The 24,590-nt window shown below is 44.8% G+C and overlaps 2 protein-coding genes across 5 annotated transcripts; both read left to right on the top strand.

Moving 5' to 3' along the window:
- Window positions 1-360: 360 nt before the first annotated feature.
- HOXD10 (homeobox D10) lies at window positions 361-24,353 on the top strand (the record flags this gene model as incomplete). Of its 4 annotated transcripts, none has more annotated exons than XM_079981485.1 (3): window positions 361-495; window positions 19,949-20,733; window positions 22,321-24,353. In XM_079981485.1, the coding sequence occupies 3 exons, from the start codon at window positions 479-481 to the stop codon at window positions 22,596-22,598; spliced, it is 1,080 nt and encodes a 359-aa protein (XP_079837611.1). In that variant the 3' UTR covers window positions 22,599-24,353. The 4 variants fall into 4 exon arrangements, with proteins under 4 accessions (XP_079837611.1, XP_079837612.1, XP_079837609.1 ...); XM_079981486.1 differs by lacking the exon at window positions 361-495 and adding an exon at window positions 4,959-4,962; XM_079981483.1 differs by lacking the exon at window positions 361-495 and adding an exon at window positions 10,530-10,633.
- Window positions 7,851-10,360, top strand: HOXD11 (homeobox D11). Its single transcript, XM_079982441.1, has 2 exons — window positions 7,851-8,998; window positions 10,116-10,360. The coding sequence occupies exons 1-2, from the start codon at window positions 8,227-8,229 to the stop codon at window positions 10,349-10,351; spliced, it is 1,008 nt and encodes a 335-aa protein (XP_079838567.1). The 5' UTR covers window positions 7,851-8,226; the 3' UTR covers window positions 10,352-10,360.
- Window positions 24,354-24,590: the final 237 nt, after the last annotated feature.

The following is a 24,590-nucleotide window of genomic DNA, read 5'->3' as shown; positions in this document are numbered from 1 at the left end:
AATGGGAAAGGCCCTAAAATTGTTACATTGGCAGGTAATCCGTGTATGGCTCCAGCTACTTTGCAGTAGGACGCAGAGTGTGCGTGGGGGGGGGGGCTGTTGTGGGGGGTCGTTTTACCAAAACCACAAAACAAGGAAGCGCTGGAACATATATTTTTTAAAGTGGTTCACAATAAAATGTATATATTTTTTTTAAATAGCTACACACAGACACGCACACATGTATTTATTGCGACAAAGGCACGTGACCTCGCAGTCAAGGTTTGGCTGTCATCTCCCTCCGTTACTTCGCAAGGCGTTGCAGCGTTTTGGCCTCGTTGCCTGAGTCCCCTCCGTGGTCTCTGGATTGCTCGAACAACCCTTCCCCCCACTTCTGGAGCCCTGATTGTTAGATAAAAGTGGGGGGGGGGAGAGGACAGAGAGAGATGGGAGGTGGTTGGGAGCAGAAGATGGAAAGATTTTCGCGTTTCTCCCAGGAATGGAAGGAAGATGGAGGTGACAAAACCGCGGCTGTGTCTGCTTGCCCTGAAGCAAAAAATCTGTGTGAATTGAAAATGCTCCAGGGGTGTTAGGCTGTTAGGCTCCCTGGATCGTTAGTATTTCTCGTGCAGATTTTGGTGGGGAGCGGTGAAGATGTTACTGGGGTCTTATTTTGCGCGTGGCGGTGGGGCCTGCGCCGCAGTGGGGAGGGCGGAGGAATCCGCCTTTCCTAGTGGATCCCGTTCAGAGTTCTTTGTCCCTTGACAGCGAGGAGTGGCTTCACGACTATTCTTGCCTTATTGCTTCGGTTTCCAGACGCAGGCATTGTCGCTTGGTCCTCGCACGATTGCTGCACGGGAACGGAAGGCGCCTCCGCCACAAGCAAACGGAGGGCATACTTGTGCATGCGTGTGTGTGCTAATAACCAGCGTCCACGCGCCTCCCGCTGCAGTCGCTTCCGGAGGGGCCGCCCTGCTAGTCTGTCGCGGGGAGGAGGGGAAACAGAGTGACACCTTAAAAACGACCATCTGCTCTGTATGCTTTAGTTGAGATTCCTGCGTTGCCGTGGGTTGGGCTAGATGACCGTCGGGGTCCCTCCCGCTCTGCAATTCTATTATTCGATGACCACCTTTTCTTAAGGCAGTCCACTCTCTTAACCGTTCGCCAGATACAACACCAAATGGGATCCTGAGTCCCAGGAGATTTCACCACCATCGTTATGTAGGACATTGGGCGAAGTAGACCGCACTTCACAGAAACTTTCGTCTTGCCAAATAGTCTGGATTGTCATCTTGACGGTGCCACAGGTCTCTTTGTTCTCCGTCTGCCTCCCGCCCTGCCTGAGGCGCACCTTTGGCACCCAGTCTCCTTCCTTCCTTCCTTCCTTCCTTCCTTCCTTCCTTCCTTCCTTCCTTCCTTTCTTTCTTTCTTTCTTTCTTTCTTTCTTTCTTTCTTTCTTTCCGAAGTCTGAACACAACTTAGGCCCGCGCCTCCAAAGGCATATCCAAACATCTTCGCTTCCTTTCCCTACCGCCCCCCCTCCGACCCTCTGTCTGCCATTTGCGGTTTGTTTCTGTTTTGTTCTGCCTCCCCTCGCCCCTCTCGCCGGCTGCCCTTGGCTCAGCGCTCTGTCTCGGCTGCTCGCAGCCTTCCTTCCTCTTTAGCTTGACTTTGGCCTTGTCCAAAGGCTGCGCGCAAAATAAAGGGAGGGAAGACACAAAGGAATCAAGGATGCGACTCAATCGGAATATCCTCTGTTCCATCTCCGCCGCCTGTTTCCAGTCCCTGCTTTCACAAACTCTCACACCACACATCACAAAACAAAACAAAACAAACATCTCCTCGCCAAGCCAGCAAGTTTTTAAGCACAACTGGCCAGGGATCTACCTTGGGGGCTGTTTTTCCTTTACACCGTGATTCTATAGGCACACACTAATGAAGCTTATTTGAGTGGAGGTTGTGGTATAATTTCATATTCATCTGATAACTGTGTGTAATAATAGTTTTCTAAGAGCGAGAGCAGAGCGAGAGAGTATTTCACAATTCAGACGCCTCGAATGGGGAAAGAAATATATTTTCCCACAAAGGATAAAATGAAATTTGTTTTCCCTGATCTTCAAATTAAATCCTTGATCAGTGATTTGTTTTGATCCTTCACGTTTCCAGATCTCTCCAGAGCTAAAAGCGGGGCATTCATTCATTCACACGCCCCCCCCCCCGCAAATGAGGAATTAAAACGACGTTCATGTTTATTATCTACATTTGTAGTCTTAACTAAATGTTTGAACTTTACCTCCTTCAGATGTTTCCCAGCCAGGCATGGTTTCGAGCGGAGATGTTATTTAACTGTAGGTGGCCGTAGCAGTTTATCAGATGTGTTAAACAATTTCCATTTTGCAAGGGGGGAAATGCGGTATTTACAGTGCATTATTGTCTACAATTCCCCCCCCCCTTTTTTGGAGAAGTCTGAGGCGATAAGCATGGTTAAGAAGGAATCGATATTTTTAAATATCTGAATACTGCTAAAGAGAAAAAGCTAACAGATAACTTTTTAAAATATATATATAATTAAAATAAGACAAATATTTAATGATGCCTCAGAATAACAATGATGGTTATGGAATGACTGGGAGCTAATGATTCTTTTTCAATTATATGGCCAACTCCTTTCCATCTCTATTCCCAAATTTTTCCCGTTAGACAACGGAGGCCACAACAGAGCTGATTAGGTAATCAAGGTCTTGTTTAGTTTTCTAAGTCGCTAAATAAATGTTTATAAAATACAGACTGAATTAACGAAAATCAATCCTACGAATACAACCAACTTCCTTCCATGTTGAGATTCTTTTCGCTAGCATCCACAGGCGATTTACCTCGCAAATAGCACATCTGACCCAAAAGCGAAGGGCGTCCTTTAATGGTCCTCTTTTTTATTATAATTATTATTTTACTCTCTCTTTCACTAACTCCTTGCAAACACCAGGCTCAACGGTTGTGCAAGATTACACCATTAGCGGCGGAAAATATAGAAATGACGATGCGTTCTTTATTAAGTTCAATTGGTTTCCATTTGTGGATGATTATGGACTTGCAATTAGTCTGTGTGAAGTGAAATAAAATGAGTGAGAGAAAGAAGCAGTATCAGTATATGCACATTATATGTAGTGTGTCCATGTATTTTTTAATTAAGCCACCGAAATAGATATTCCTGGTATTTACGTGTTCAAAAAAACAACAACTGTTGGTTCCCAGGCGTACAAGCGCTCAAGACACACAATAGTCGGTAAACTGCTCCAAAAATGCATATCACTGGAGAAGCGCATTGCGACAGATTCTATTCGCTCGGTGTCATGGCCGCTTTAGGTAGTTGGACATCATATATGCCTGTGTATATGACTGTAGCTAGGGAAAAGATCATAGGGACGGGGTAGGTTGGGGCTATCTTGGAGGTATCTATATATATAGACAGGGTACTAGACATTAAATTCGGAACAGTTATAGCTGCTGTGGATAAAAACCTGAAAATGGCGATATCCACACATGAGTTAACGTTGTATCTGCGCATCCTCACATGCTGATCAGCTGCGATTTACACGCTGTCGGAATCCATAGGCAAATTGCCCATGATGGATTCCGAATGGGATTTGCACCCGGTTCCGATCCTAAGCACGTTTTCTGGGAAGCAAGTCCTCTTACAGCAGGAATCAACGCGATGTTCATGGAGGCGTGTTGGAATCCCGTTGGCATCAGGACGGCTTCCTCGGAGGTAAATGTGCGTAGGATTGCAGCATTACTTGGCCTAGAGCTTAATCATGCATTTATTTGTTTATTTAAATGCTTTGTGAGGGGCATCTCAGTTAAAGCTCCCACCCTTGGCCGGATGAATACAGGACTGCTGTTCTCTTTCTGTTTATCGCACACAGAAAGAAATGGTGCTGTTGTAAATGACCCGCATTCAGCGTTGGGGTGTGTATGTACGTGTTTGTGTGTGTGGTGTGTGTATGCGTATGTAGTGTGATGCGATTTGGAGGGTGGGGTGTGTAGAAAATAAGGTTCTCTCTCTCTCCCTCCCTCCCCTTCACACACACACACACACACACACACCGCCAACATGATTGTATGGCTTCATTAGCGACACACATGTCCACATACATCTTCCTCCTGGAGTCAGTCCCCAAATCCGCATCTTGTTGGCGTCGCGGGGACGAGTCCTTCGCTCTGATAGGCTAAGCCGGGGGTGCTTTTTGCAATGCCTGGGAGTTTGATAAGGCAAAAGGAACGTCCCTCTGATTGTTTTAAATGGCTCTGGGCGCTTTTGTGTTTCCTAAAAGAGCATAAATAATTAAAGTTTGGCAGGGAGGAAAAGCTTTCTTGCAGAACTGTAGTGGCCATAAATGAAATGACTCAGAATCGCTTCTCCAGTCAGTTTTTACGAGAGCTGCCAGACAGTGTCTGTTCACGTTCTCCAGATACTAGGGGCGCCATAACAAAGTTAAGGTCAAGTTAGTGTCTTATCTTGGGTGGCACAAATATACAGTGCCTTCTCTCCGGGCGGACCAGGCATATTTTGCTTCTCTCTCTTCCGTCCCCACCCCCCACCCCCTCGCTCCGACACCGTTATGCCAGCCGTCCTAATTTTTCACGGAGGCTTCTTTGGAGATGTCACTCGCAGGGGAAAACCGGCTAGTTCCAGGAGGCAACGACGACAGACCTTGCAAGACGCCGAACGGTAAAGCCACCCTTCTGTGTGCTATGTTGCGCGTTGCGAGGCGGGCGCGGCGGGGTGGGGGTGTTGGTTTGCTAGTTCCCGGGTTTGAAATGCTACCGCGCCGGATAGAACAAGGCGACCCATTTTGAAGACGCGTCTGTGGAAAAGTCCCAGATTTCTCTTCGCCTCTTAATCAGGGTAGGAATCCTTGAGAGGCTCAAGGACACCGGATTCTTCTCTTTTGCTGTGGTTTGTTTAATAGGCATTTCCAGACTGTAAGTGGTCTTTTGCAAGAATCGTGGAGGGCGTCTTTTTCTCTCCCCCCCCCCACCCCGCGCTCGTTTCCTTTTCCTTATTAACAAACGACCACCGTGTCCTTGAACTTGGAATGGTGGAAACTAGTTGCCTCCTATCCAGATATGTAGCTGATTCAAGGGTTTTTGAAAAGGAGAGGTGAGGTGGGGGTGGGGGTCGACAGGATGCTGGTTATTAGCTCTATGTTGATTTCCTGTGGTGCGGTTACTGGAGGGTGCGTAGATGGGTGGGGGCGAATAAGGGGGGAAATCGTCTGCTTTTGGAATCGTCTGCTTTTTCCGCATGATCCTGAGGCGCTTGGTCTGGAGGATATATTGGAGACAACCGCGCAAGCGAGAAAGCCTTTGCCTCGCTCCATTGCGATAGGAGACGCAGGGGCCATTTTAGCTGCGCAGTCAACATTTGGGAGGGGAGGGGAGTCCATTCATTGCAGCAAAACCTAAAAGCAAGCATGAGCATTCGAAAGAAAGGAGGTGGAACTGTGTCTGGCTAAATGGACATTGGGTGGTGCGGCTGGTTTATGCCCGGATCTGTTGCGCAGGTTTGGTGTGAGCTTGTAGTGGTGATTCCTGGATGGGCGTCATACAAGCAAGGCAACCAAGGTTAAATGGTGGACACTCGAAGGAGATCTGGATACCATTTGGGCATATGATCTTCCCCTTCCTTCTACTTCCCCACCCCTTTTGTTTTCTTTTTTTAAATTAGGAAAGAGGTTCATATATGGGGAAGCTGGGACTTGGCTTGGTTAGGGTTTAGAGATGAAGGTATTTCTCCTACCTTCTCAGCTTCCTTCCTAGAGCTAAGTGCAAAAGACGGCTTAGGACTTGTGAGTCACTGCGGATGTCAATCAGGAGGCACCCTTGTACAAGATACTTGGTCATTTTGGGGTTTATCGAGGACATCAAACGAATATGTGTCGTTATATATCCATATAAGCCTCTCATTAATGTAAAACAATATAACAAAGTATATCATAATAATATCTCGTATTCTCTTCCTATTTGGGAGGTGTATTTATGTGTGTGTGTTACACACATATCTTCACACACACACACACTGCTCCAATCCTACACCCATTTAGCCGACTCGAAAGCCCACACTGAACTAAGGCTTTTAAACCCGCCTGACTATGATTAGCCTCGTTGTTTTAATTCGCCTTCGTGCTTCTAAAGGATTGAATGTATAGGACGTTACAAGGCTGAAACCGGAATGCGTGTTTTTTAAAAAATAATAATAATAATAAAATCATTTCACCCCCTTCAGAAAATCATATTAGATGGCCTTGAAATCCAATTTCTTTCGAGGTTTTTTGGTTTCTTTTTCGTGCTCCTGGCTACGGTTCATAAGAGAAAATAATTTCCATCTCATTTTACTATCAGTATCTTGTATCTTAGATGTCGTCTTTATCTTATTTTATTTTTATTAATAGCCCTCAGTAGTTGGGGAGTGAGAGACATGGACTTTCAGTCTTTAGTAAAGCGACGGTGTTCTGGTACTCTTTCAACTAGGAGGAGAAACAAAGTTGTGGGGTTAAACTTGACATTGTACTACAGCCAAGGGAAAGAACCGGGAGGAAATAACCACATCTTCTGTTATTACCTGTTGTCAGAAGAAATGCGCCTCTTCTTCCGTGGGGATTCTCGGTGTGTATCTGATTTAATGTGTCCTCGCTCATTTCATGCGCCTTGAATGTGTAGAAGGAGAAGGAAAGGGAGGAGGGCGAGGGAGCGATTTCAACCGCACAACCGCGAGGTGAAGGTGCTGTGTGCGGTTCTGTGTTTCGGAATTTAATTCTCAAATACTGTGTCTTTCCCCCGTCCCTTCCCCCTTCAAGTGACATTGAAGCTGCGGTGTGTTTCTGCGTGGATCTGATTGTTGCTTTTCAGAAGTAAGCGACTGTGCTGGGGCAGTTGCCCCACCCTAAGATGTCTGATGCAGCCTAGGGTTCTGTCAGTCCAACAGGCGCTCGGAAACGAGGCTCACACTTCGATGAAACGCGGGTGGCGGTGGAAGCTGATGCCTATATATAAGACTCTGCATCGATTAGACAGATAGAGCTAGTCCTCATTCCATATTACCTCCCTCCCTCTCTCTCTCGCTCTCTCTTTCTTTCTGTCCGGTACAAAATGATATCGCGAAGTAGGGAAGGGAAGCAAGCAACAGAATTTCGAGTTGGAAAAACTGCGTTGTATTAAATGAAACAGGGGGAACGTCCTGGTTTTGCTACATGATACCCTGGCTGGCTAGCTAGCTATCAAGCATTTGTATGTGTGTATGTGTGTGTGAGAGAGAAGCAACAAGCTCCTACATGCTTTTTTTTTTTTTTCTAATAAGGAGAAAGGATGCTCCAATCAGGGTAAATATTGGCGGTTGCTTTGCAAAGTCTGGAAAGCGAGAGATATTCTGCCTAAACACCTTCTTGGCCCTTAAGCCTTTCCTGGCTGCATTTCCGGTGACTGTTTGTTCTTGTTCTTTTTATAGAAATGCAAACTATTCCTGTTTGTGTCTCAAACCAGGACATGGTGTCACAGGCTTTGTGTGCCTGACTCCCTTCCAGTTCTGTGGAGGATTTTGCTAGGATATATAGGTCTGGGCTGTGCATGTGAGATGTATGCGCGCAGGAATCTGGGCAAAGGATGGCATTCCCAGGTGATTTGCTGCCCTACCTATAGCTTATCGAGACTCCTGGTTGGGGAAAGGGGGGTGAAACGGGGGGGAGGAGGAGGAGGAGGAGGAGGGGAAGGGGAGTGTGTGTGTGGAGTTTGGGGAGGTGGGGGGGGAGAGAGAGAAAGAGCTGGAAAAGGTCCTATTTGTACAAACCTGTGCCTGTTTTGCGCGTGAGAGAGCGAGAGAGAGCGCGCGCATGTGTGTGTGTGTGAGCGAGAGAACTGGGAAGCTCTGGGAAGAAGGGCATTCTTGGAGAGAAGGAACCTCTGGCGAAGGCAGGCGGGCGAAAAGGGGAGCCGTTCCTAGATATAAGGACATTTCTACCATCGCCTGCCGTCACGTGACATAATTACCACTCGAATCAATCAAGATGAATTGCACGTCAGCACACGGTGGGATTTTTCCCCCCTTGGTGGTGGCTGCTCCTGCCCAAAGCCTCGCGCGCAGATAGATGGGGCTGCTCCGGCTCCCACGCGCTGGCTCGGCTGCTGCTGCTGCCGCTGCCGCTGCCTGCTCGCCCTCGCCCAGAGGCAGCAGCAGCTGGAGGAGGAGAAGACATGAGTGACTTTGACGACTGCGGCAGCCACGGGGCATCCAGCATGTACCTCCCCGGGTGCGCCGCCGCCGCCGCCGCCGCCTATTACGTCTCCTCCTCGGATTTCTCCGGCAAGCCCCCGTTCCTGTCGCAGTCGCCCTCCTGTCAAATGACTTTCCCTTACGCCTCCAACCTGCCTCCCCATGTGCAACCGGTGCGCGAAGCGGCGGCGGCGGCGTTCAGGGACTACGCGGGAGGCGGCGGCGGCGGAGGTGGCGGCGGCGCAGGCGGCGCAGGCGGCGGCGGCAAGTGGCCCTACCGAGGCGGCAGCTACGCGCCCAGCAGCTACTACGAGGAGGTGATGCACGGCAGGGACTTTCTGCAGCCGGCCACCCGCAGGACAGACGTGCTCTTCAAGGCAGATCCCGTGTGCGGAGCCCACCACCACCACGGGGCGGCCGCCGCCGCCGCCGCCGCTTCCGCAGCTGCTGCGGCCGCCGCCGCCGCCGCCAACTTCTACAGCGCAGTGGGCAGGAACGGGATCCTCCCGCAGGGCTTCGACCAGTTTTACGAGGCGGCGCATGGCGGAGGCGGCGGGGGCGGAGGAGGCACCCCCTACCCGGAGCCAGAGGGCGACAAGGGCGACCTCAAGCTCCCCAGCAACACTTGTGGCAAAGCTTCCCCGCTGCCCGGCCAGGAAAAGAAAGTGACAAGCGAGGGCAGCGCCGAGTCGCCGTCGGGGGAGGCCAGACCGGACAAGAGCAGCAGCAGCAGCAGCAGCAGCAGCACTTCAGGTAAGAAGAGGCTCCCAGTCCGAAGAGCCACACGACCAGCCCCGCTTCCCCGAGCTGTTGATTATTTATTTATTTGTTAAGTTGGGGAGGCGGGGAGCGAGAGGAAAGCCAAAAATTGAGAGGGGTGGGGTGGGTGGAGGGAGGATGGGTGAGTAGGTGGGTGGGAGAGAGAGAGAGAGGGAGGGAGGGAGGGAGGGAGCACGAGGCCACCACTTTGTCAAGCCCGAGGTCTTTTTTATGTGAGATTTTATAAGCATCCGAAGGGCTTTTATATATCCTATAAGGTTTCCCTCACCGTTGTAAAGCGTGTTTACGATAGGAAACCCATTGAGGGTAACTTATAGATGTTCTTGGAGGAGGATGTTAATTGTTACGAAACTGTTGATTGGGAGGCTGAGAGCTCCCAAAGTTTTGGGGAGGGGTGTTCAGACATATACTGGTATGTGATATATAGATATATATATATATGGTGTGTATATATGTGTATTTATGTATGTATGTATGTGTGTGTGTGTGTGTGTGTGTATATATATATATATATATATATATATATAATCAGTGGGGATCCTGTCTGGGCTGGACTTCGGACTGACATTTGAGAGAGGCAGGATTCTTTTCCACAAACCATTCTACTGTGGAAGGGGAGGGGAAAAAACCAGGGTCCCAATTGAACGGGTAGAGGTGTACTTTGCAAAGTTCCTTTCAAACAATTCCACTCATGCCCTTCTCTCAGTCCTGTAAATGGAGTTGGGCAGTATAAGCTTGGGATTACGTCGATGATGATGATGATGATGATGATTATTTCCATCTTTTCTTCTTCCACCCACACCTTCCAAAAACCACTTTGACAAAGTTGACTAGCGTGAGGCAGAAAACTCCCTGGATGTTTCAGTGGTCGGTTTCCCAGGGAGTAAGGGAATAGTTACAGTAAGTCCTTAGGAAGTGTAGCTCTGCTTGAAAGTGTTCTGAGTGGGACAACATATGCCAGCTTCTTAATTTCTTCGTTCCTAATTTCCCCCTTCTGTCTCCCACCCCTCTTCCCTCATTATTATTATTATTATTATCATCATCATTATTGGGTTGTGTGTTTTTTTTTCTTCCTTTCCTGAATGTCCAGCACTTCCCCAGCGATCCCGGAAAAAAAGATGTCCTTACACGAAATACCAGATAAGAGAACTGGAACGGGAGTTTTTCTTCAACGTGTACATAAACAAAGAGAAAAGACTCCAGCTGTCTAGGATGCTGAACCTCACGGATCGACAAGTCAAAATATGGTTCCAAAATCGACGGATGAAAGAAAAGAAACTGAACAGAGATCGACTGCAGTATTTCACGGGGAACCCCTTGTTTTGAGAGGACTAAGCGCGGAGGGAAGGAGGCGAAGGAGACCTCCCTCCCTGGTCCAACCTGCCACCTGAGTGCAAAAAAATTAATAATAATAATCAAAAAAATAACAATGAAGAAGTTTACATGACATCCACCCTGCGGACAAGTTCCCTTTATTGTTATTTTTATTGTTTTTATTTTACCCATGCTCAACAGATCTGGTTCTTCCAAACAGCCCTTGTGTCCACGAGATGTCTTGGGGCGCTTGGCGGAGAGGAATCCTCTAAAGGGGGACCAGAAACCGAGAGGGTAAATCCAATAGTCCATTCTAACCTTGTTGTGTGTAGTTGGAGTTTTGGGTTTGGGGGTTGTCGTTTTGTCTGGATTTCCACTCCCTTTCCATCCTCTCTTTTTTTCTTTGGTGAAACTACCCACCGTGTTGCTTTAATTCCCTCCCCACCCACTTCTCCTTAGTTCCTGGCGGAGGCCGCTACTAGACCTCGAATGTAGACGGTAGTTAAGAAAGAAGCGCGTTATGAAGCAGCCGTGTTGGGCCCGCTTTCTGTTGGGTCTGAGATAGGAGAGAGTGACTCCTCTCAACTTCCCCCTTCCTTCCTTCCTTCCTTCCTTCCTTCCTTCCTTCCTTCCTTCCTTCCTTCCTTCCGTTGTCGAAAAGGTGGCCATGTGCATTCGGTAGCTACCTTTACGCACGCCAGTATAGAGAGATATATCTGGCTTCCATTGCCTTTTTTGGGGGGGGGTTGTTTTTAAAAAGAAGCAGCACGGGACACTGTCTTGCTCATGTGAACAAATGGTTCCTAGTAAGGTTAAAGTTGCCTTTTCCGCGTGCGTTATGAGCAGTGCCATCTCTGAAGGTCCGTAGTCGGGTCCCTGCTGGTGTCAAGTGAAATCAACTAATAGCTGAGAGTGTGGCCCGACCCACCTTTATGTGCTCCCCTCCTGTCCCTACATTTCAAAGAAAAAAACCTGTTCGTTCTCTCTTTCTCCGCTATAATGAGAATAATTTTTTTCAAAACCCAAAAAAAAACAGGAGCAACGTCGCCGGCGGGCTTACCCAGGTTTTGTTATTTTAAGGGGAAAACTCAACCTGGGGAAAAAAAATATGTATGTAAATCTATGCCATTTGAATAAGTGGGAGTTAAAAGGTGTTGCTTTTAAAACTCTGTCTGGAACATATCCTGTATTTTAAAAATGCGCTATATTGTAAAGCACATCCTGATCCGACTTATAGTGGATAACAGATCCACTGTAGTACAAAGTTCTAATGAACTTTGGGGAGGCGAAGCGAACTAGCATAGCGACTTATCGAGTTCCAGTCGAAACGAAAATTCCCACTCCAAAACTTGAACTTAATTAAGGATGGGTGACTGGTACTGGAATAAGGAGAACAAATCTTTTAAAAGGTGCCTGCTGATCTTCCACCCTATATTCACACACACACACAAAGGAACGGGAGAAATAATCTAATTAGCCACCAGGCTGCCCATTCTTCATTATCATTATTATTCTTATAATTATTACTATTTTTCCGAGAAGGGTTTGGTGGAGGTCCTCGCCTCTACTTTTATATTGCGCGACCTAGCTAGGCTGTTTACAAAACCTTGAACTGTCTAGACAACACCATAAAAGCTCAGGGTCTAAACAGCTTAATTGGGTTATATTGTACACCTTCTGGTGGCAGAAAAAGAGATTTCCGCAACGAGCAATAAAGGAGACGAGTGAGAAAAGAATTTGGCTTAAAAAAAGAAGGGGAGCAGGGCGGGGGAGGGAGAAGCGGTGGGTCCATTTTGCATCAATTAAAGGCCAAACTGGACGGATAAAATGAGAGCGAAACATATAAAACAAACGTTAAGCGTCGAGGCTTCAGGTAGGCATGGCCAAAAATTAAAACTTGAAACTCTTAAGCAAGGAAAACAGTAAGTGTCTGCCTTTGAACTTCCAAAATGTCAAGGTCATCACCTTTAACCTTTCTGAATAATTAGGAGCCTTAAAGGTTCCTCTCTTATTTTCAACCACCACCCACTCTCTCTCTCTGTGTGCCTCTTTCCCCCATTTCTTACTTCCTCCCCCACGCTCTCTGGCTTTTCTCTCTCACACACACCACACACACACGCACACACACAAACACACTTCTTACTGCATAGCTATCCACACCCGCGAATCCACCACGTAGGTCTTTGGAGCGCTTCGACTTCCACTAGGAAATAGTTCATTTCATCAGTTCTTACCAGGGGCATTTGCAGAATTCTCCAGACTAACGCCATTGCAGTCTCTCCAGACTAACAGCTTATTTGCTGTGAAACCTCTTCTAATTCCTCCTGAAACCATATTTAGAATTCTGTCCCTAGCCACCCTCCCGCTCCGCAAGGAATAAGCCACCATTTCTTCCCAAATTTTTCTTTTACTGTTTGGTAGTGATATACATACAGAAATCAGGTCAATACATTTTTTTAAAAAAATAATAATCCCAATAGATAAATAAATAAAGTCAAAAGCAACAGTTGCAACTCAGTGCCACTAAAATAAATGAGAATTCGTTCATGGAATTCAATGTGACGCAGATTATCCGAAAAAGAATTGACTTGTGATTTGGAGGCCATAGGACGTCCAAATAATTCAACTTATAGTCTCAAGGCGCCTGAAAAAATATCCTCTCAACGTTATAGGAAAATATTGTGTCCTTTCAAGATGCCTTAAACTGTTTTATTAAAAAGGGGGTGACTTTCCTTATCATTTACTCTTCAGTCAGGAATGTACCAAAAAGGCGAATCAATTCAAATTCACCAACTACAGTTGTCATAAGACAACTCCGTTGGGTTTTTTCTTTGAAAAAAGCTTTAATATATAGGAATAGAAATATAAAAGCTTTTTTTCGAAGAAAAAATCTAACAGAATAATGTCTCAGAAATGCAAGAAGAAAGCATGCAGTGGTTTTTTTTCAAATAAAAAATTCCCTGCATGCCGGACTACTAAATTCCACAAGAGGGCGCGCTAATATTCCAGAATGTCTAATTGTCCTGATGTTCAAGTGTATTTCCACCCCCGTCCCCAATCACCCTGCTACTAATAAAATATCTAATATATAAGCAACTATAAGTTTTCAGGGCTTGGGAAATGAGAAAATAGAGCATAAACAGGATTTATTAAACAAGTAACTCATGACCATGACACGAACAAGACGTATTTCATTTTAAAAAAATATTTTGGGTCATAATCTTTTACAATATGATGCATAAGAATTTTTAAAAAACTAGTAATTTTCTAGGACGGGGTAGTTTATCTCCTGGATTTCCTCAACAGAACGAAATTCTAATTGTTTCTCTTTCAGCGCAATCATAGCGCCCCAAGAATACCAATGTGATCAAAGCCAGTTTATATTTAGGTCGAGATTTTTTCATGAGAAGACTAACGCAGGCAGATAGTTCAATGTTAAAAAGAATGTGTACTTTTAATCAGTGGGAAAATGGGCTGTTGAGTATTTTTTTTGGGGGGGGGTGCCTTTTCTCTAGAGAAAGCTTTATTTACCAGAGTCGGGCATTTTGCTTATGGTGGATATCATTTCGTCACCTTGACCCGATATTGTGAAACTAATTTTCCTTCTCCACAGAAAGAATGCAAACGGAGAAAGAATTATGTATTCCAAGGACCCCTAAAATGTTTAAAACAAAAACGGAACCCCTTCCACAAAAAGGGCATCTGATTTGGGAGATCTTAGTTGTCTCCGAAAACGCACTTTTAGGTAAAAACACCAAAGATCAGAGTTGGTTTCCTCCGCCTTTCTCCTTCTGCATAATATGGATTCGAAATTTGGCATTGTGTAATCCAATAAACTAGACACATTCAACGTCATCCCTACCAAATGAATGTTGGGCGCATTGTTTTCCAGTGGATTTTTAAAATTTTTTTTTAATAAAAAGGAGTTCATTGTTACTCCAGTTACCTAGAATAGCCTTTCCGCCTGAAATAAACGGAAGTGTTCTGAAATAAAATGAAATGTTTGGTTTTTTTTAAAAAAAAAAACATTATGTTGAAACACAAATGAAATTAATATTTGCCATTTAAGATCCGTAATAAACGGGATGGTGTAAGATGAATCTATTTTGGGAAAGAATAATGTAGAAAAGGTTAATGTTTGGTGTGGGGCTTTCCCCCCACTGTTAAATTAACGCACGCCTTGTCAGACACCGCATGAAGACTAAACTACACGGTTAGAATTCTCCCTCACCCCTCCCCTCCCCTCCCATTTATATTAAGACCTTGTTTTGAAAATTAAAAAAATGTAACATTGTGGTTGGGGCTATATGCGTATTATATATACTCTGCTCATTAAATTAGTTGGATATTTAAAATCTCGCCTTTGTTCTTTGTGGAACCTTCACGCACGTGTGATGGACCTGGGGAGGTGTGGGGATGGGAGTTCATTTTGGTTATGATTTTCAGCAATTTCCCAAAGCCTTTTTGATCTGAGAGTGTTAAGATGGCGCAGAAAACGTTGGCAATTTAAAAAATACAGAAGTCTGTCTGTCTATCTATATCATCTATCTATCTATCTATCTATCTATCTATTTATCTATCATCATCTATCTATCTATATCTATATGTCTGTCTGTCTGTCTGTCTGTCTGTCTGTCTGTCTGTCTGTCTGTCTATCCCTCCATTCAAGGTTGCCAAATCTGCTAAAGCTTATGCCGTATTGATACTTCCATGTTTTAAATAACTGTAACTCAAGACTATGGCCAATGCTATTGTATACAGTACTAAGTCTCTCCGGAGCTTCTAATTAATTGAGAGAGTAGAGGATGTATGCTGTAAAGACATTAACCTGGCCAGACCCTTCTAGTAAAGGCTGCGAGCGTCTGAAATTGAACTCGTGCTTTTGTGTACAAAAGGCTTATGATAAACAATGGACAAAACGGGAATCCTCTTCAGGGGAGTTTCGTTTATGACGTGAATCAGTTGGTACATCTATAGATATCTATAGACCTAGATACCTATATAGCTATAGAGATGCATATAATATCTGCAGAGCAAAAATAAGGGAGGGCGTGGTGTTGACTTTTCCCTCATATCTCATGTAGTATGGTTAATATTAGTTAATTATGTTCTGTGCATTACCAAGAGCGATGGTCTCATCACACATCTCCCTCGTCTTTTTAATCCAAATATTTGGGACGTTGTCTCTGCTCCGCATAACAACGTGAGGCTCAGAAAGCAGAATCATTTAATTGCTGTGTTATGATGGGACGAAAAGCCACGATATTGTATGGCACTAATTTCCTTTCTTAATTAAAAGGAATACCTTTCAGCGCCTCTGCTCTGCAGTGGTGTGGAATGAAATAAACTGAATCAATGTGCAAACGCCTCCAGATTAAATAATACTTAGATGAAAGGAGGAAGGGAACATTTAGATAGGCTTCCTGGGAGCCCGTCTGAATGACAATTTTTTTGAACAATATTTGTCAGTCCAGTTTAGAGTCCACAGCTGCGAAATATCTGCCCCCCACTTTTGGGTAGGCTCCTTCCCCTCCCCCATCCCTTTAATAATGAGAAGAGAATAAAACAAATTGCAGTTAGAAGAGGAAAAGGTAGGAGGAATATCTTTGAATACGTCCCTACATACATTCCAAAACAAAGCCCAAAAGGGCATCAAACGGCCAGGCACAAAATGTCGAATAAATCTGAAGGATTAAAATTAAAGTTTAAAGTATCGACTTTTCCTCTCGGGTTTTATTTTCTATTATTTATTAAGACAGAAAAGGGGGATGTCAACATATATTTTACTGCAAATAGTAATCGAGTTATAAATGGAGCTTTTTTCGGGGGGTTTCACCCCCTTTGAAGAAAAAATATGGGACAGTAAAAGAGGAAAACCTTTGCATTAATGTAGATTGTATATCTCATTTATGGCACAATATTGATTTATTTATTAATGTTAATTACTACAATTCCATCTTAATATGATTTAAAACTGAAGTGGCGTTAAACACACAAGGTCTGAGTAACCCATTTCCCAATGAGATGTTTATTCAACCTTTAGATGTGTCACACAAATTTTAAGGTTTTCGGTTTTCAGTGCCATTCCCCACCCCACCCCACACACTTTTAATATATTTGCCCAAGCCTGCTCAAATTCTTTCCTCACCCTTATTCTTTTTTATTAAAAGTAGTAATTGGTGATGATCAATGGATTGCTTCAGAACTGGAGAGCCTTAACCGTACACATGGTTTATCTAACAAAATAATTGGAGGTCATTAGATGGCGGCATTAGTATCTTGCGCCTCAAATCTAGCGAAATGTCCTAACTCTAAAGGGAGGACTCGGAGTCAGTTCATTAAACAACACACACCCCTGAGATGGAAAACAGGGGGAGAAAGTCTGGCTTGCTTTAATGTTACAACTGGGCAACATATAGCCAAAATAAAATAAAATAAAATAAAGAGGATGTGGCCATTGGGAGATTTCTAGGGCACTTCTTAAAGTGTAAATAAGAATTACGGAAGGCCGTTTGAAGGGGGATTGTTATTATTATTATTATTTTCAAAAAACCTGATTAGATTTCACAGTCAAGTCTTAAAATGCAGACCACAAAATAGTATTGGGTTGCTTTAAACTCGGTGGGTTGTCTGGCGTCTTGTTTTGAGGGGAGAGGGAAAGAGAGGGGGGGGGAGGAAGGGAAATTGCTGGAAAGCACATAAAAAGCCGGCCCCCAAAGAGGGAGCATCGTGACCTCCACTTTTGTTTGTTCCCCAGCTCAGACAAAATCTTAGCAATGGCTCTGATAATGATCTCAAATTGGAGAAAAGGAGGGGGGACAAAAATCCTCTCTCCTACACTGGGACCACCACCGCTTCTTTGCGGTGCTGTGTCCCTTATTTCTAAGCCCCTATCCAGGACAAGGGCATGGCTTATGGACTCGCAATTTAAAGGGGCCCATGAAGAAAGAGAGAAAATGTTTATCTGGGGTGGTGATGGTGGAATGTAGCTTATTTGACGAAGGTAAGGTGGAGACTCCCCGGCAAACACAGAAGCCAGAGAGAGAGAGAGCGAGACAGAGGGAGAGAAGAGAGGCGGCTGGAGCCGTAAAACCCACCGGCTCTTAACCTGACAATGATGTTGTATTTGAACAGCTGCGATAAGCTTTTTCAAAAAGGGTCTGTCTCATTGCCACAGCGAGATTTCAAACTGGGGTGAGGGGGTTGTTTTCGGCAAATGGATAGGGGAGGAAGAAGAAGAAGAAGAAGAGGGGGGGAAAGTGAAGCAACCCCCCCCCCCCAAAGTGCCAAAGACATAAGGGTGAAAAAACCAGGACGGAAAATTAAGCTTCTTGCAGTCATTGGAGAGGCCGTGGGTGCCATTTCAAAGGGTCTGTTTTGGTTTCCCCGACGTTCTTATTTCAAAGGAGAGAAGGAAGGTTTGCTGATAGGGATGAGCTCGAGGCCTGGAATAAATAGATGGACTCAAGGCAACATTTAACCTCAAGTAGATGGTTCCTGTGTGGCGTGCGGCGTGTGACATTTTATGAATAAAGAGACACCTTTGGAGTAAAAACACACTGCCAAACAAGTGGGGAGGAGAGGGAAAATATGAATGTTTTTAAAGTCCCGAAGGTGAGAGGGGGGGAGAACAGTCCTTAATTTCAAGGATATGTGTCCCCTTGTGTTTCAAGAAAAGGGAGTGATGCGGGTATAAATATAAGGAAAAGAAAGGATGAACATCGAAGTGGGGAAATCTATTTTGAAAGAAGCGTCCAAATTTCTCCATAGGTAGAGTTGCCCACGATTCCTGTGGTCAAGAACTAGGGAGGGGTGGACTCAGGTGTTTATTATCGCCCTTTTTAATAGATATGAAGTTGGGTAATGAAATAATGTAAGAAGCCAGCAGATTCCGTTGTGGGATGCGGGCTACCGCGTTGTGAGTGCATATGTGGGGGGTTTTTTGCGTGAAGTTCAGCAACATCGTCTACGAAAACTTTACCTTTTCTCTGGTGCCATTTTCGTGGGCAAAGAGAATTTCTTCACATATGTACTATGAGAAAGGACCCTCATCTTATTTATTATTTTATTTTAGGAATCTGCTGGAGCTATAAAACCAAACTTATGACCAAATTTTTTTTTCTAGCTTTTAATATTTGACGATTTGTATTAAAACAAAAATTGACCTTCTTGGTTAGCAGCGAAGAGGAAAAATCAATAGTATAATTTTCAATAATTCATAACGCGAACACCATTATGCTAAATCTTAACTATTAATCTTATCCTTTACAAAGTCTCGATTGATTTGTTAATAAAATATCTTCCCGTGTGTGGCAACAGAGGGTATAACTCTTGAAAAAGCTTCAGAAGCAAGAAAATTACCAAGTGGCTCAAGAATGTAGATGAGAATTTTATTGATCGCTCTGATTCTTCTTAATCTGTATTAATAAATTCCACAACCTTTTGTACCTTGCACTTGTCAGGAACCAATGCTTTTACAAAATCCATAAAAGGTAACATTATTTCCACCGCTACCACCACCCCTTTGTATCTTCCCCAAATTATGACACGTTGGGAGATCGCCTACACTTCAGACATAGTCAGCTGTCCACCCTCAAAAAATAAACAACACACACACAACTTTTTTGGGACCTTTATTATATGTTGTGGCTTTTGTTTTAGAAAGTGTTTGATTATGAAGTGAAAGGAGGAAGTAGTGGAGAAGAGAAGGATGTGTTGTCCAGGGCTGAGACTTAGGGACGTCTCTTCTGAGGACGTCAGTTGCCGCCAATTCATGTAACTTGAAGGAGATGTTGGGCAACCATGAGGACTGGAGATGGGGGAAACTACTTTTATCAATATTATCATCACCATTACTATTCACAGGTGGGGAGAATGAGAAGAAGACCCACATATTTCGCCTTGTAGGATTGCATGCGTCTCCCCTTCCCACTCCCTCCATCTCTCTGTGTGTCTGCGCGCGCCTCTGCGTCCATCTCCCACCCCTCTTGCCTCTGTTGAAGCCAGCCAGGGATTTTCCTGAAGTACCTGTCTCATGTATATATATTGATATTGGAGCAAAGGCGCATGGCTCAGGATCAGCCTGAATTCGGACAGTAACTCCTTTGTGGTGTTAAAAAACACACAAAACACACAAAACAAAACAACAACAACCCAGCAGCAACAACGAAAGAGTTGCGAGATCGGGGGGCGTATGGGGGTGTCAGATCAGTTCAACGCATTTCCTTGTTTTAAATCAGCGCAGTGCGCCAGGGCTGGCTTTGCAAAAGGACAAAAAAAAAGAAAAAGAAAAAGGTTGCTACTAATATTGCTGCTGCCGCCGCCGCCGCTGGAGCTCCCTGGCTTGGAGGAGCGCGCGCACTTTCTCCTCGACGTTCTAGATGTCGCTGTTGACCACCTTTGCGCCGCAGCCCGGAGTGTCCCGCGGAGCACGTGACCGGCGGGGAGGTAGCGGCTCAAGGCCATTTTCAAATCTCATTGGCTTAGCTGTCATGTGGTTGTGCAGAGGCATCCACAATTACACAGGGAATGTTTTCGTAGAGATGTCAGCCTACAAAGGACACAATCTCTCTTCTTCAAATTCCTCCCCAAAATGTCCTTTCCCAACAGCTCTCCTGCCGCCAACACTTTCCTAGTCGATTCCTTGATCAGTGCCTGCAGGAGCGATAGTTTCTATTCCAACAGCGCCAGTATGTACATGCCACCTAGCACAGACATTGGGACTTATGGGATGCAAACCTGTGGACTTCTACCGTCTCTGGCCAAGAGAGAGGTCAACCATCAAAATATGGGTATGAATGTACACCCTTATATACCTCAAGTAGACAACTGGACTGATCCGAACAGGTCCTGCCGAATAGAGCAACCTGTTACTCAGCAGGTCCCCACCTGCTCCTTCACGACAAATATTAAGGAAGAAACCAATTGCTGCATGTATTCTGATAAGCGCTCCAAGCTGGTGTCTTCGTCCGACGTCCCTTCATACCAGAGGCTGGTCTCTGACTCGTGCTCCATTGAAAACCCCGAGGTCCCCGTCCCAGGATATTTCAGGCTCAGCCAGACCTACGCCACTGGGAAAACCCAAGAGTACCATAACAGCCCCGAAACGAGTTCAACTGTCATGTTGCAGTTAAACCCTCGCGGCGCTTCCAAACCGCAGATAGCTTCGCAACTTCCGATGGAGAAGAAAATGAATGAAAACCCCAACAGCGGCAGCGCCGCCACCGCCGCCGCCACCAACACCAGCAGCAGCACCAGCAGCCACCATTCAGACAACTCTGCCAAAGTCTCTCAAGTGGAAAGTCCCGAGTCTAAGTCCACGCTGCAAGACGACAGGAGCTGCCTGGCTGAAGCCTCCGTTTCCAGCCCAGAAACCCAAGAGAAGGAAAGCAAAGGTCGGTATGATCGCAGAAGTTGGCGGCTGTGGGGGGCAGATACCCGAACGTGGTGGCAGACTAACTTGGGCACGCCAGTCTCGTAAACCACAGGAGCATTTAATGTTTTAAGCTCAGCCATAACTGCTCAGCAGACAGGGTCGTCCCCCCCCCCCGTCACCTCTTTCTGCTGCTGCAGGTGCTGGGTATGTGTTGTTTTTGCAATTGGAAAAACAAAAAGGAAATAGAAGGGCATGGATGCCTTAGGACCTGGCCGCGATGTTGGTGATACCCATCGTTTCATGCCTTTTGAATCCCAGAGATTCAGCCAGGAAAAGGGTGTTTTCGTTTCTCTCTTGCCAAGGCTGCTGCATTATAACTGCTTCAGCAGCTCCTTCAGATTAGAGGTTCTTAAATTACACCCACTGTTACTCTCCCCCACCCCTCCTTGGTCAAATTGGGATCAAATATTTCCTGTGGATCTTCTCTGTGAAGAGCACAGTCGATTGCTAAGCATGGTAATAAAAAGTTGTGGGGTTGTTGTTTTTCTTTTGACGAGATAAAATAAAACAGGGAGGTGCCGCAGCCCATATAAAGTATGAGGAGAATAAGGCAAGGCCCTTTCTTCGAAGGAAGTCTAAATTTGGGATAAGGTGCTACAGATAAGACAAGTTTGGGTCTCCTAATTTCACTAGGCTTTGAAGGTTGTTATGAAATAATGGAAGGAACTGCATTGTTTATTTCAAGATGGGGGAGGACCGCAGGGGCTTCGTTTGGAGAGAGGAGAATATGGTGGAAGAGCGGGGCGGGGGCCCCTCAGCAACCATGCCTTTAGTAAAAATTAACTTGTCAATCTCTACTGTGCATTGGTTACTCCTAGTAAGTGCAGAACAATACAGACCATGTTTATTAAGCCCAGGTCTGGCATTTGCATCTAATAGGAGATGGGGAATTAAAAGTGAAAACGATAATACAGTTGATTTTTAGGTATTCGCCCCCCTCCATATTGGTGTTAGTTGAGGACTAAAAAGGCCACTTCCCTCCCTCCCCCGCCCCCCGCCTTGGGTGTTTGCTTAATTTCATGAGTGATGCAGATGAATCTCTTTCAACATGATTGGGGATAGTACTATTTTTAACTGAGGCATTTCCCAAACAAGTGGCTTTATAAGGCGGGGGTTGGTTTGTTCAGTTCACATCCACTAAAATGCGAACCAGTGGGAAGATGACAGTATTCATATTGCTCCCAATGTCACAGGCTATTTTGAAATATGTGGATTAGCAGGGAGAATGCATAGAGATAATGTTTGGGAAAGCTGCAGAAATAACCCAGAGAGTGGAAAATAGTGTTGCTGCTGACATTGTTTAACTCGAATGTGGAGACCATTTTTTGTATCATTATCATTATATTTTAAAAAAAACCGCCCTGCCCCAATGTGCACACCTCCGTTAGCAATGTTTAATACCCACAAGCCACCATATCTGCCAGACACAATGGATATAGTAGGTTCATGGCCAAGGGTACTCTATAACAGACTGAGGTGTTTCTTTTTTCTTTTTCTTTCTTATTTTCCCTTCCTTCCTTCTTTCCTTCTCCTTTGATGTTGCTAGAGGAAATCAAGTCTGATACTCCAACCAGCAATTGGTTAACTGCAAAGAGTGGCAGAAAGAAGAGGTGTCCCTATACTAAACATCAAACACTGGAATTAGAGAAAGAGTTCTTGTTCAATATGTATCTCACTCGAGAGCGCCGCCTAGAGATCAGTAAGAGCGTAAACCTCACTGACAGGCAGGTCAAAATATGGTTTCAAAACCGCAGAATGAAGCTCAAGAAGATGAGCAGAGAGAACCGGATCCGAGAACTGACCGCCAATCTGACCTTCTCATAAACCGGTTCAACTGGGGTCTTGAAAGGATTGAGACCTGGGCTCAGTTACCACCAGTTGGTATATATAAATATATATATATATAATAAATATATATATGTAGGAAAGACTTTGGGGGGAACAGAGACAGAAAGAGGGGGGGACAAAAGTAGACCCCCTTCATTTTCCATTTTTTTAATTTCTGATAGAATGTGACCTTTTGTCATTCTTTTTAGTGCTGCAAGTGCTTATGTATGTTCCTACGACGAGTATATATATGTATATATATATATGTATGTGTGTGTGTATATATATATATATATATATATATATATATAGCCTAGCACGTGTAATTTATTATTATTTTTCTCATTGTAATGCAGGGTAAACACTGATTCAATATGATCATTTGGTCTTAACTTATTGGAGCTGTTGGACATCCAGATAATGTGACTTTTTCCATGTTTTTTTTTAAACTCACCACGTGGTATTTATGGGGGGGGCGGCTGTTACACGGGCCATGCCATTTTGAGTAGATGACAATACTTTTAATAATTATTTAAAAGAAAGAAAAAGAAGCATTTTTTCTTCCTTGGGAGTTGTGGGGGGGAGGGAGGCAAAGCGAGTGAGAGTGCGAGAGCGAGAGTGAGAGGAAAAGGAATTTTAAAAAGCACATTTTAAGATGTAACACTCCCCTTTCTCCCTTGTGCGTCAAACTTGTCCTTCGTGCGTGCAATGGAATCCTTCATTCTTCCTCAACTGTAGACATTTTTTTCTCTCTCTTCCCCTTGTGGTGCATACGTGGAATCGTAGTGGTATAACAAGCAATATGTCTTCTTCTTCTTTTTCCTACGCCTTCTTCTTTGTGCATGTCCTATTCGCATGTATAATGCAATAAACTCTGTAAAGTTCACGAGGCTCCTTTGGTTGGTCTTTACAAATCCAAATCCAAACCGAACCAGAAAACGCTACCATTTCGCCCATTTCGCAGCTTCTCCTTGCCATTCCATTGCGCTCACAGACTCTCCCTCCCGCGCACCCCGCCATCACCCCACACCCCCAACCCAAATCCTCCTACTAGTGTGGGAGCTCGTAGATTTTTTTTTTTTTTTAAGGGGGGTAGATTTGTCTGTGTCAGTCAGTCCTAATAATACCTTTAGCAATTGCTAGGGTCGCGAGGAAATGGCCTAGAGCGTCGGGAACAGACAGTCTTGACAAGGGAGCGCCAAAACGCTAGTGAAATGTTATGACCGAAAGTGGACACCTTTATCCCACCCAATCATAAACGGTAAGTTGACTTTTAGGAAGGAAAACGGAAGCCGTAAGGAGCCTTCGCCCAGAGCCCCGATTGCCAGCCTAAATGTGCTCTTATTGCAAATCCTTACTGCAATTTGTATATATCGTTACAAATACAGCGTGCGAACTAAATTCAGTTGTTTTATTCCATTTCACCTCCCTTGCTTTTCATGCACCCTAGACACTTATTATTATTATTATTATTATTATTATTATTATTATTATTATTATTATTATTATTATTAGATTCCTACTTGCAGTGTTGTAAAAAAATAAAGGAAGCCATATTGCCGAGTCTCTGTCTACAGGGCCTTTCCCCGCTTCGTCTCCAAACGCTCACACGTTTTGGTTTCCTGACAATCCCAAGTTATTTTGCTTTGTGCGTGTGTTTGTTTTCTGTGGTTCCTTCGTTGTAGCCCACATCAGGATAATGAAGTTCACGACTCTCGCAACGCCCTCCCCGGACATCGCTGCGAAATCTTGCTCACAGCCACTTTATCTTGGGGAAGGGGTTAGGAAGGCGGGGTGGGGGTCGGGTGAGGTGGGGTGGGAAGATCCGAAGCAGAAAGTCCCTTAAAAGGAGTTTGCAAATGAACATGACTCCAGGCTGAAGTCCAAATACTTGGGAATGCTTTCACCTTCAAGAAAGAAAGAAGGAAAGAAAGAAGGAAAGAAAGAAAGAAAGAAAGAAAGAAAGAAAGAAAGAAAGAAAGAAGGGGG

The sequence above is a fragment of the Podarcis cretensis genome (assembly GCF_951804945.1).
Source record: "Podarcis cretensis genome assembly, chromosome: 1".
NCBI classification, from domain to species: Eukaryota; Metazoa; Chordata; class Lepidosauria; order Squamata; family Lacertidae; genus Podarcis; species Podarcis cretensis.
The sequence above is the reverse complement of the archived record's forward strand: the minus strand, read 5'-3'. Positions and strand labels throughout refer to the sequence as shown.